Here is an 11,510-nt window from a genome sequence, read left to right as displayed (position 1 = left end):
TATATATAAATATATATATATATATTTATATATAATTTATCGACGATCAGAGTCTGAGTGATGTTTTATTTCGAAAAATATAAAAAATTGCGGTATTCTCTTCAAATTACATCAGTCGGTGCATCTGTGCCTCTTGACACAGGTTAATTCAGGTCAAGACTCATCCTATGTATAACATCCTATCCTAGCGGGATTTTCTGCGGTTACAGCGACCAAAACTAAGCTACGGAGCAGACTGGACATCAGGAGCACACTTCGTGTGTCATTGTCTCTGATTACGCCTAGATGGGACCGGCTTGTTGTTTTATTTTTATGCTGTTTGTATTTGATTTTATGCCAGTGGTATCATTTACTTGATCCCCCCCCGGCTGGTCCGTGAAAATATTGTATGACATATAGCGGTCCGTGGTGCAAAAAAGGTTGGGGACCGCTGACCTGGATGACAGAGAACAGTCACCAGCATATCCCATAATTTAATATTATTCTTTGAATTCTTCCAATGGATTAGGAAGAAAAAAACAAAATTCAGACAATTTATGCATCTTTCTTAGGTTTAAAACATAATCTAAATTTACCATTTACACGATAAAATCAATTCTTATGAAGAGAAATCAAAAAATGATAAGACAAAACTCACTAAAATGGGAACTTTTCATGTTTTAACCATTTAAGTTCCAACCAGAAACTATAATCATTGTTTAAAAATTAATTAAACTGCAATAAATATTTTCATAAGTACTCAATTAATACCAAGGATCCATGTCCGCGTTTTTACAAATCTCCTTAGACGAGAGAAGGTAAGACTCAGCAGTGGGCCTAAACCAACGTGCTCAGCAAGGACAGCGTTATTCAGAGACAGCCAAGAGGCCCAGGGTTACTCTGGAGGAGCTGTGGAGATCCAAGGCTCAGGTGTGAGAACCTGCTGAGGGGACAAACGAGTTGAACGCACCAGAAATCTGGCTTATATGGCAGAGCAGCACAAACCACCGCTGGTGGAAAACTAAACCCAACAAAATATCCAAGAAAGTGAATGAAACCAAATGAAACAAATAAGCCTATTTTTCTTCATAAAAGTATTTAGATTTTTCAGGGTTTCCAACGATTAAAAAATAATGTTTTGTGCAAAACTAGATATCCAAATAGAAGAAAGCAAACACTCTGCTTCAGAGTAACCAGTGATTGCTGCTTTTTTATCTTTACATAATAAAACCAAATGTTCTGTTTATTTAGTTCCAGCTCAGTGGGAAGCAGTTAAAGATCCGCTCTGTGTCTGTCTGTGTGTGTTTGTCATTCCTACATGATGAGTAACGACTGACGACGACATGTGGTTGTGGTTTGGTGGGTTTTTAAAAGACATCACCTGCTACTATCTGAACGGCTCCAGCAGGCTTCCAGAATAACTAATGTGACACGTCGATTTTCCACTCCAAAGACGACATGTAATGACAGGCTGACAGAGAGCGAGCTCTGAACACAGCTAGTGTTAGCCACCAACCACAGGTTTAAATCAAACGCTAGTGAAAAATCACGAACAACAGAGGTTCTCACGAGTGTTGCAGAGTTTGACACCACAGATGTGGAAGCACAGATTTATTACCTCAGTTAAAGGCACAAGACAAAGGAGGATTCTTTAAAAAATTTAATGTGGGAAAAAACAACTATTGAATCCATCTATATGTAAAAAAAATAAAGGTTCTTTATTTATCTCTTCAGAATCACAATGGTGCGTTTGCACCAAACATGTTTTGAGAATCAAAAAGCTCCTCAACTTTACGCTTGTGCACAGAAGAGGAAAGTATCTGATGCACGTTTGGTGTGACTTTATTTGCTACAATCAGAGGGGGAAAAATAAATACTGTTCCAAGCAGCTAGACCCCAGTGGGCGACAGGGCCGGCAATCCCAGCAACAGCTCCCACTAAACTGGCCAGTCTGTCTGGGATTTCCCATGCCTTTAGTAGCAGCCGTTTGTTTTTTAAGGTTAGTGATAAAAATCCGACTTTTTGTGACAGCAGCTTTAGATATATTTAGTTATTGTAGGGAATTATAAAACGTTTCACCTTGGTTCAGTAAAAACATATCTCAGTGGCGTACTTCTAGGGATGGGAATTGATATGATTTTCACGATTCCGATTCCCTTATCGATTCTGTGACACAATGAACTTGGTAAATGCACAGTGACATTCGTCTACCTTCGGCTGGGGCATTCTATTTCTGCCTGCCTCTGCAACAACAGAAGGCAGTGAACGGGGAGCTGCCAGCCTCTGAGCTTGCCAGGCTACCCGTCTTGTCACAGTCATCTAAATGTAATGGAGAAGGCATCCGTTAAAAGGAAATGCTTTACTGCACAATTTTGAGATATAAACTCATCTGCCCCCTGATTTAAATAAACGATTGTCACCTTTCTCTCGCTCCCTGAACTGCGGAGCAACTTCGTAGCATATTTCATATCCACAAAGAGAGGTAGGAGATGGGTTTATTTAAAGAAATAGCGTATGATTTACTAGGAACCACATTAAGCAAAGCCAATGATATAAAACTAGCTACTTAGCACCAGAGTTGCCTTCCATGCTGGTTGTAACTTTAGCTTCTGTCCGGAAGCATCAAAAAGACAGCATTTGTTAAAATGTATGCCATGATGTGTGCGCAGGTGTTTCTGCATGTTGGATGTATTTCCTCCTGCGGATGTTATTGCCGCTTTGCAATGATAGCAAAGCGCTCTTTTCTCTTCCTTAAAATGAAGCCAAACTTTTCATCGCTTTACCCGATGGGACGCCATTTTTTTTGTTTTGCTTTTCTAGACTTACGCCTGGTCACATCATACTAACTTACTGAATACCGTGTGCGTAACTTGCATAAAAAACAAGACATAAGTCGTGCTGCCCAGCGTTAGGCTAATGCGCTGCCTGGAACCGTTAAGAGAATCGTTAAGCGAGCTGCCAAACGTTGCCATGAAATTGGAACGCACGTAACGGTTCTGAACAGGAACCGGTTTTCGATTCCCATCCCTGAGTACTTCTGATCTGATCACAATCACTTTTCCTTTTTATTTTATGTCATTTCAGAGGAGTTTAACCACTTTATATATTTTTTTGTCATAGCTTTATGCCGGCAGCTCCATAGGGAGAGAGATCACGGCTGGAAAATAGCATTTGTCTTCCAGTCAGCTCATGGATCAGCTTCTCTGATTGGTTGAGCTGACAAAGTTCAGATTTCCCCCACTAGTCCTTTAAAGTCGTAGGGAAGCGGCTGTTCCAACCGTTACAGTTCCAAATTCTCCCGAGTGATGCCCGACTTTACACAAGTGAATAAAGTGACTGTGATTGATCGTTTATCAAGAGGGCGATATTGTTGTGGTGGAAGATTTGCAAGCAAGTTTGATTGTGGCCGGTTTCTTAGAAGCATCTTGTTAACCAGTTAGCAACTTTGTGCTAGTAGGTTCCCAATGGGAAATTCCATTGGGACCAAGTAATTGGTGACTTAGAAACAACACTATCAAGGAACGCTATGGACAGAGGAAACATGCAAGAGGAGGAGAGTTTTGTGTCGGAGGTCGTGGATAAGTCTCCTCCGTCATTATTTTTTTTATTTAAAGGAGGAAAGTGGGGAGAAGATGATGTGGAAGAGGACGTCAGGGTGGCAGAAGCTTGGTTTGGTGTAGAAGGCTTACAGCCGTACATGTTTGAGCCTCCTCAGTCATTAATTTTTTATTTAAAGGAGGAAAGCGGTGATGAATGTCAGTTTAAGCTTGAGTTGTTAATGTTAGTACCTGAATTGAAGTCTGTTTTGTTGACCTGTGTTTTTGGGCCCAGGTTATCATTTTTTGAACACTTTTTTAAAATAAATTAAGACCTATTTTAAAAATTTTCAGTGGTTTCTCGCTGGTTTGTGCAAATCCCTCACAGTGAAATCAACATTCCTCTGCACTATGATGCCATATACATTTAGAGATATTTCAATTTTGTATCTGAACCCTAAAGACGTTGGATGAAACTTGTTTTTGCATGTCAAGCTTACTTTCCAAATGTGAAGAGATCTTATTTCCATTTAACAAGATTGAATGAATGCCCAACTTTCACTCCAGTTCTATAAGAAGCCAAAGTTTCAGCTGCTGTACATAAAAAATAAATAAAATACCCACATCACTTAACTTGAACGTCATTTGTGACGGTTTTAAATAGCCAACAACCTGCTGATCTCAACATTTTGCAAGCCTGAACAACCTTCATGCTGAAGGATGGTGGATTAGCGAGCTTCTCCTCTATCCCCTATTCATTATTCCCGATCACCGCCGAGGAGGACCCTGCAGAGCAAGGAGGCAGGCTGAGTGTCTGCCAGTGGACGTGCAAAGACCACGGCGCTATGCTACGGCGCGTGTTGGGGTTTAACTGATATATCCTGCCACAAGACCGCCCTGCAGCCTCGCCATGTGAAATAACAGTACAGGAATACCTCCTCTGCATCCTGCCCCCCCATCTGTTTAGGCAGCAGTTGTCATTAATTCTACCTCCAGTGGGGATAACAAATAATAAAGCAATTACACTCTGGTTTTTCCTTGAAATCCAAGAGGACAAATGTGCTGCAGTAATAGGAGAGAAGTATTTCCTATGTTAGACGAGTGTTTGGAAATCCTGTCGTAATCTAAAAAGATTCTGCACCATTCCTTCTTCAAAATGAATGAAGCTTCTGCACATCCATCAGGATTTCGGTCAGCTGTTTGCTCCCTCCCATCCTTGTTTAAATAACAGTCGTTTAGGATTAATGGCAGTGGGTCAAGGCTAAGACAGACACTCAGCATCAGCTTACACAGCCCTCACCCCAACCCTAACCTCAGGGCCACACTGCCCAGAGCGCGACCTCTGAAGAGCTAATGTTGAAAACGGAGTCGCTCCCAAACCGGTATCAATTGAACAGAGGCATAACTCATGACCAGACAACGTGTCCTTAAAAAGGGGAACTCGTTCCCCTCGATTACATTTTAGGTTTCTGTCTTTAAATCCAATATTCTTTGCAGATTAAGGAAAATAATCTGTTGATCAAAAAACCTATAAATAGGAAACATTAAAAAAAAAGGTCAAAAGAATCTATGGAGTGAATTTTGTTCCATTATTGTTGCAAGCAAAGAGCTACTTTTGTAAATTTAAATATGACAAAAATGCAATCCAGGCATAAAACATGTCAAAAAAAACCAAAACCTTTCTTCATATTTTGCAATTTCTAATTTTTTCAATAGCTTTTTTTTGTTGAAGATTTAATAGTTTCTAATGTCATCTTTTTATATATATATATTTTTAAGATTCAATTTGATGAATACATTAGATATATAGATCAGATTCAATACACTTTAAGCCCGGTAGAGTCACTCTGATGTTGAACTCATCAAGTCATCATGTTAAGACTAGACTCACTTGATGAGGTGAATAGGGTCTGGTGTGCTGTTGTTCGGTTGGAAAGAAAACCTGCAGCCACAGGTTGCAGCCCTGCTCTAAACGAAAACCAGACATCAGAAGTCAAGAGAATAGGATCTGTAATTGGTATGGAGAGCAGTGTCATTCAAAATTAAAATTAAGTAAATACCGCTATTGATAAATTGTCAATAAATAAATATCCCCATGAAATTAAGCAATTAATAAATCTTAAAATCATTTAATTATCTTATATTTCAAGACTTTTTCATTACGATATTTATTTCATAATGTAGTATTATATTTTTGACACTTTGACATTTTGTAAAGGTACCTTACCTATTCAGTGACTTTTATTTTTTAACAGTTTTTCATTTAAACTCCTTTTATTTTATGTTCTCATATTTAAATGAGGGGGCGGAGTTTAATCCGTCGCTGGTAGAGTTTAGAGACTCATGAGTGAAACAGACGCTAGCTTGCAAAATATCGAACATGAGAAGAACAACATTCTGATGCTGATTTTTCGGCAGCATTATGCAGAATGCTTCTAATCTTTTTAGATTTATTCAACTGATTTACGATGTCTGAAAACAAAATCCTCTCAGACTTATTGAGAGAATATTAGAATAATATCAGAATAATATCGTCTGTGCTTGATCTGTCCAGAAAATGGGATACTAGGCTACTTCCAGGAGCTAACTTTTTAGATTTTGGATTTATAAATAAATCTAGTCTTTGCTAATTGTTTTTTCTCCTTTCATTTTAAACATATGGTTTATAATGTGTAATCTAAAGGAAGAAACAACTTAAATGCAGATACAAACAGTGTAATCATATTTTGCCGGACTGCTCTGAGCGTTCCCGATGATGACGTCAGACAAGCATTTTAACAGAGAGAATGTAAAAATTGTCTCAGAAATTGAAAAATTTGTTTTATATGTAGTGAAGCATTCTTTGGTAATTTTAAGATAGAAAAAACAATACTTTAAGTCCAATAATGAAAATATTTCTAGCGACCTGGATGAATATGCGCCAATGAGCTGATGGTGCGGATCAGATTTTTGTGATGTAGCATCTGAGTTCAAGGTTAGAATCTGAGTTCTAGGCGTTTTCCGGCTGGAGGTCCGGCTGTAGCGAGTCAGGAGGACGGCAAAGCTATAGGAACAGCGAGCGGAGAAGACCTGCGTGGCCGCGTTTGTGAAGACTTGCATGTTCAGATCACACCTGGTGCGGCGCTCGCAGACAGGGACACGCTCCTTTGGGACTTCATCAATCTGTTCTGCTTTTCAACAGCGGCTCCTGGAATCACAAGACTTCACACGCACTGCGGATTTCAAGGAGAGCGCAGCTCCCTGGAAGAAGCCAGGAGCTATTTTTATGGGCTTAGATGGTAGTCAACATTTATGACAAGTCAACATGAAGAGGAGAGAACGGCTCTATTTATGAGAGGCTAAAGATCCCTGCTTATAGAAATTACCCAGCAGCCTTTGCTGCATTTAGCTGACAACTAAATACTGAACCTCAAGGAGCTGAAATCCCACTTAGAGCCTTGGAGGAGTTAGAGATGAGCAGTTTAGGATTCCTGAAGCAAAAACTGATCTTGTGGAAAATATTTTTAAATATTTGCTTTTAATATTTGAGCAGAAAAACAAGTTTATCTGCCAATTGAAGGAGGATTTTTGTCCTGAGAATAAGATATAAAATACCTGAACAATGATAACGCAGTTTGTTTTTTCATGTTTAAAATAAATCCTCGTATTCCATTGTCTTTGTCTGACTTAAAACCTCAAAACAAGGAAAACTACTTTTTTTAAATTACTTTTTATATGTTATTTTTTTGAGTTTTTGCGGAACTAGTGGCTAATTTTTTCGATAGTAAGCTAAGACGAAAGGGGTATGAGAGAGGGGGAGAGAGATGCGGCAAAGGACCACAGGCTGGATTTGAACCCGGATCGGCCGCTTCGAGGACTAACGCCACAATCACTAACCGCTGCGCCGCCTGCACGCCCAAAAAAAATTATTTTGACAACAAAATTATTCACTTAAATATCAGCTTCTGCAAGGAAGGATTAAACAATCAAAGTTTCATTTATTTGCAGGGCTATAACTAATTACTTCTTAGTTCAGATTTAACTACTTGATTCATTTTATAATCAGAAAAACACAAGTGGATTAAAACCAAATATGGAATTAAAAGATTATTTTTATCCCACCAACAAGGTGGAATAAGGAACTGTTTTTTGGGATTCTCTTCTTTGAGAAAAACTCCTGTTTCTTCAGTGTATTTTTTATATAAACAGTTGAGGGATCAGAAACCTTAAAGCCTGCCTTGTGTTAAAGGATGTTTTTAAAAAAAAAATTATTTATTTTTTTTCAGTTAGATTTTAGCTGAAAGATCAAATCATAATCAGTTGAGTTAACCAGCTGAATGATCCAGATTTGCGCTAAGATGCTAATCTACCCGGCAGAGTGGAAGATGGACGAACAAATCCTTCACCTCCACAGCAGACCAGACATCCTGAAGCTCCTTCAGCTTCTTAAAGATGCGGCGACATAATATCAACTAAAACTTGATACGGATCAGTCTTAAAAATATGAAAGCGGCTCTTTGAGAGGCAGACGGTTTGGGCCCAGCGTGCCAGGCATACCAAGGGGGAGCCGTGACGAGCCCAGGCGGGGCAGCCACGCTCCTGGAATGAAACATGGGTGTAAGATGGGGGAGGGTGAAGGGGAGGGACCCCTCTTTGAAAATGATCCACGGCTCTGGCTGGCACCAAGCGCCACTCCAGATCCCCTCAGACAGGCAGAGGATGTTGGGCTGAGGGGATTACAGCCGTAATGAGCCAGGCTGAGCACACAAACACCCAGACGCACACTCGGCCTGCCTATGTTTGCTCAACAATGCGGCCAACTGCAAACGTAACGCGGATGTGTGCACAAGAGCACGACTTGCTGACAGCTATGCATTTCTCAGCGACATGTATTTGGAGACATGAGCAGGAAACATAAGATCCTTTGTAAACCTTTTGAAACTCCACTCATTTAATCAGAACAACAAGCTTCAGTGTTATTCAAAGGAATTAGTTGTTTTAAAACTTTAACGGCTTCCTGAAAAACCAGAGAACAAAGTAGACGTATCGGGGATGAAGCTTATAACAAGGTGAGGTTAGAAGGAGACCTCTTGAGCTACATCTAACAGAGAATAAGGAAAGCATTAAAGGGAGACTTTGGAGGAGCTGCAGAGATCTACAGCTAAGGTGGGAGAATCTGCTGAGGACACCCCTGTGGTTTAAGGAAGACTGGTTGAAGAAAGGTGGGCGATTAAAGACAGCCATTAAATCCCCTGCTTCCACTTTCTGTTTTCCAAATGGTAAACGGGAAAAATGAGAAAGGATGTGATCTGGTTGGATTACACCAAAAAAAAAAACAAAAAAAACACACCTTTGGGCCCCGAGTGCAAGAAGTTTCAGATTGTTAACCAACACTGATCTTTACCTTCTCATGGTGAGACATAATGGTGACACCATCATGCCGTGGGAAGGACAGGGAAGCTGCTAAAAGTTGATTAAAAAACACACAGTTTAGTGCTGATGTCTCTTTTTCCACCACCATGGTTACTAGGGGTGTAAATAATAATCATTTTGTATCGATGCATCGATCCAACAGCCGACAATCCGATGCATCGATACGTCCGCAAGAGTATCAACTCGTTTTTTTTTTTTTCTCTCTCTCTTCTAGCGGGTCAAATTTCACGAGCTGTTTTCCACAATTTCGGTCATAAAAACAAAACAAGCCGGCCTCCTGTCTGTGGCACTGTCTGCGGTCAGCTACAATTAGAGAGGGGTGCAGCGGAGCGTCTGTGGAGGGGGCGGGGACGTTTGGAGCCGAGGTATTGCATTGCACTCATTGCACTGATTTTGTGCAGTATTTTTTGATGCAAGGCCTTTCAGAATCTATAACGCAGGGGTATTATTATTTTTCAGTGAATGAGGTTTTAATAGGAATCGGTGGAGTGCAACTTTTCTACTTCTGTTATTTGCTGTTGTTTTAAAAAAAAAATGCATAACGATATTACAGCTTTCATTGTTTAATTTAAAATTTTAAACATCGTCTAGCCTGTAAGGTGTAAAAAAAAAAGAAAGAAAAAAGAACCAATTAACCGAACCGAATCGTATCGTGGTGTATTCTTGAGTAACAAAAATAATCAAATCGTTGGGTCAGGAAATCCATACTGAATTGAATCGCCATGATGGGTGTGATTTACACCCCTAATGGTTACCAATGAGGCTTGTTTTGAAATTTGGGGAAATTCAGAGGAGGTAGCAGAGTCATTTGCCAGGATGTGTCCAAACGTTACAGGACCAACAGCAGCCGAACTTTCTGTGGTTGCCGATCTAACCAATCTATGATGTCTGAATTGACAAAACTAAAAAAATGATCATTTTAACTGAACTAACGAAGTATTTGTTCACTCTTGTTTCAGAGAAATGTATTATTTTTCAGGTCTCCATCCCCCGTTAAGCTCTGAACTGAACCAATGCATTCTACTTTTTTTGTGATTTTGTTGTAATCCTGATCTACATAGTTCTCTACGATGCTTCCATCTGACCCGAACCTGAAACTATCGCGCTTTAGGAGAGAATCCCTCCCTCTACAGAGGCAAGGCAGAGACGCACCAAAGCTGGCAGAGGCGGTCACTAGAAAGGTGTCCATTGCATCGCTTCAACATATAGCAAGAGCTAGAATGAAACGGATAAATAACTGTTTTAACACTATCTGGATAAGATATGTCCTACCAAATCTCAGCTTGAACATGAACACAAATTCCAGTCTCTACAGGAGCAAAATCGGGTGAAGTTAAAGCAAAAGGCTTCCAGCTTCAACAGCAAAGAAGTTTTTTTTTTTCTATAAATCATTGCCTCAGGCAGACCAGACACAAACCCTAAACAAATAAAGCATAAAAAACTAAAAGAAAACTTTGCTTCTGTCACATAGATATGCTGCACTTTATCCTGCATGTCCAAAATTGATCTTTTCTGATCTAACAATGTTGGAAAATTGAAAAAAATAAGTTTTCTAAATAGTTTGCCAAAGAGCTTCATAGAAGCAAAGGATATGATTGGGAGGCAGGAAGTTCCAGCTGAGGACCTGGTTGGCCAGAGCCAGGTAGCGCTGGAAGACACACGACATCTGAGCGCTGAGGTTTTCTCTACGACTGAACTCCTGCAGCACCTCCATGGTCAGCATGAAAATCTGCCGCAAGCCGTCCTCCTGGAGGGGATGGAAGATTAAAAGGGGCTCTGATTGCAGCGGGGGAGGGGCAAAGATGCGGGTTCAAGAAACCAACCTGAAAGAGACGCTTGCAGTTGCCGTGGAACTCCATGCTGAGGCCGATGCTGCTGGTTTTACTGGAGCTGGAGAACTCGCTGAGCAGAGCGGTCAGGATGGAGCAGGCCAGCGTTTGCTGCAGGAGGAGGAATCAGAGCTCGTTACGCAGAACATCGCAGGAATCCTGGGTTTGGAATATAAAGCTCATACAAAACAATCCGGCACAGATCACATTTATTGTTATAAAGAACTTGGAACGGAATGTGTCTGATGCAAACTAGCATTTTTATTATTTTTAATCAGATGACATTATTTATCATGACAGAGCCACATTTACAAATCCTTTGTTGAAATCCAATGAGAATCTTTCTTCATACTAATAAAGGATGCTATCCAAAGGGTGTGAAAGAGTCCCTTCAGGGTTCTCTTATGTAGAAAATCAAATTAAGTGCTTTCACATGAACAAATATCATATATATAGTCATTACAAATTTAAAATAAGGGGGGGTTTTACATCTGACTATGGAGGCGGTTGCGGCTGGCCAAGGGTGCTAGGGCGCTGCCCCACTAATCAAATGACCTTGATTAAGACAAAAAATCAAAATATTTAAAAATGTATTGATATATATATTTTAAATGTGCAAGATAAATATTCAACTATTAATGACGAGTAAAGCCGTTTTAATTTTTGCTGGATTGGTGACGTGTTTTCGCCCTAGGGCGCCAATTGACACTCGTTAAAAGTTGTAGATGTGCAGCAGCTCCTCAGCAATACAGAT

The 11,510-nt window shown here is 40.1% G+C and overlaps 1 protein-coding gene across 1 annotated transcript in view; it reads right to left on the bottom strand.

Moving 5' to 3' along the window:
• The window catches only part of xpo4 (exportin 4), an 82,266-nt gene that overhangs the window by 53,230 nt on the left and 17,526 nt on the right, over positions 1-11,510 (bottom strand). Inside the window, exons 5-6 of the mRNA XM_015378911.1 lie at positions 10,751-10,867; positions 10,521-10,674 (exon numbers count right to left, since the gene is read on the bottom strand). Coding sequence (XP_015234397.1) covers positions 10,521-10,674; positions 10,751-10,867 — 271 coding nt within the window. The remainder of the gene's footprint in view (positions 1-10,520; positions 10,675-10,750; positions 10,868-11,510) is intronic.

The sequence above is a fragment of the Cyprinodon variegatus genome, unplaced genomic scaffold (genome assembly GCF_000732505.1).
Source record: "Cyprinodon variegatus isolate N-32 unplaced genomic scaffold, C_variegatus-1.0 Scaffold181, whole genome shotgun sequence".
Lineage (NCBI taxonomy): Eukaryota > Metazoa > Chordata > Actinopteri > Cyprinodontiformes > Cyprinodontidae > Cyprinodon > Cyprinodon variegatus.
This window is presented reverse-complemented; position numbering and strand designations above follow the sequence as displayed.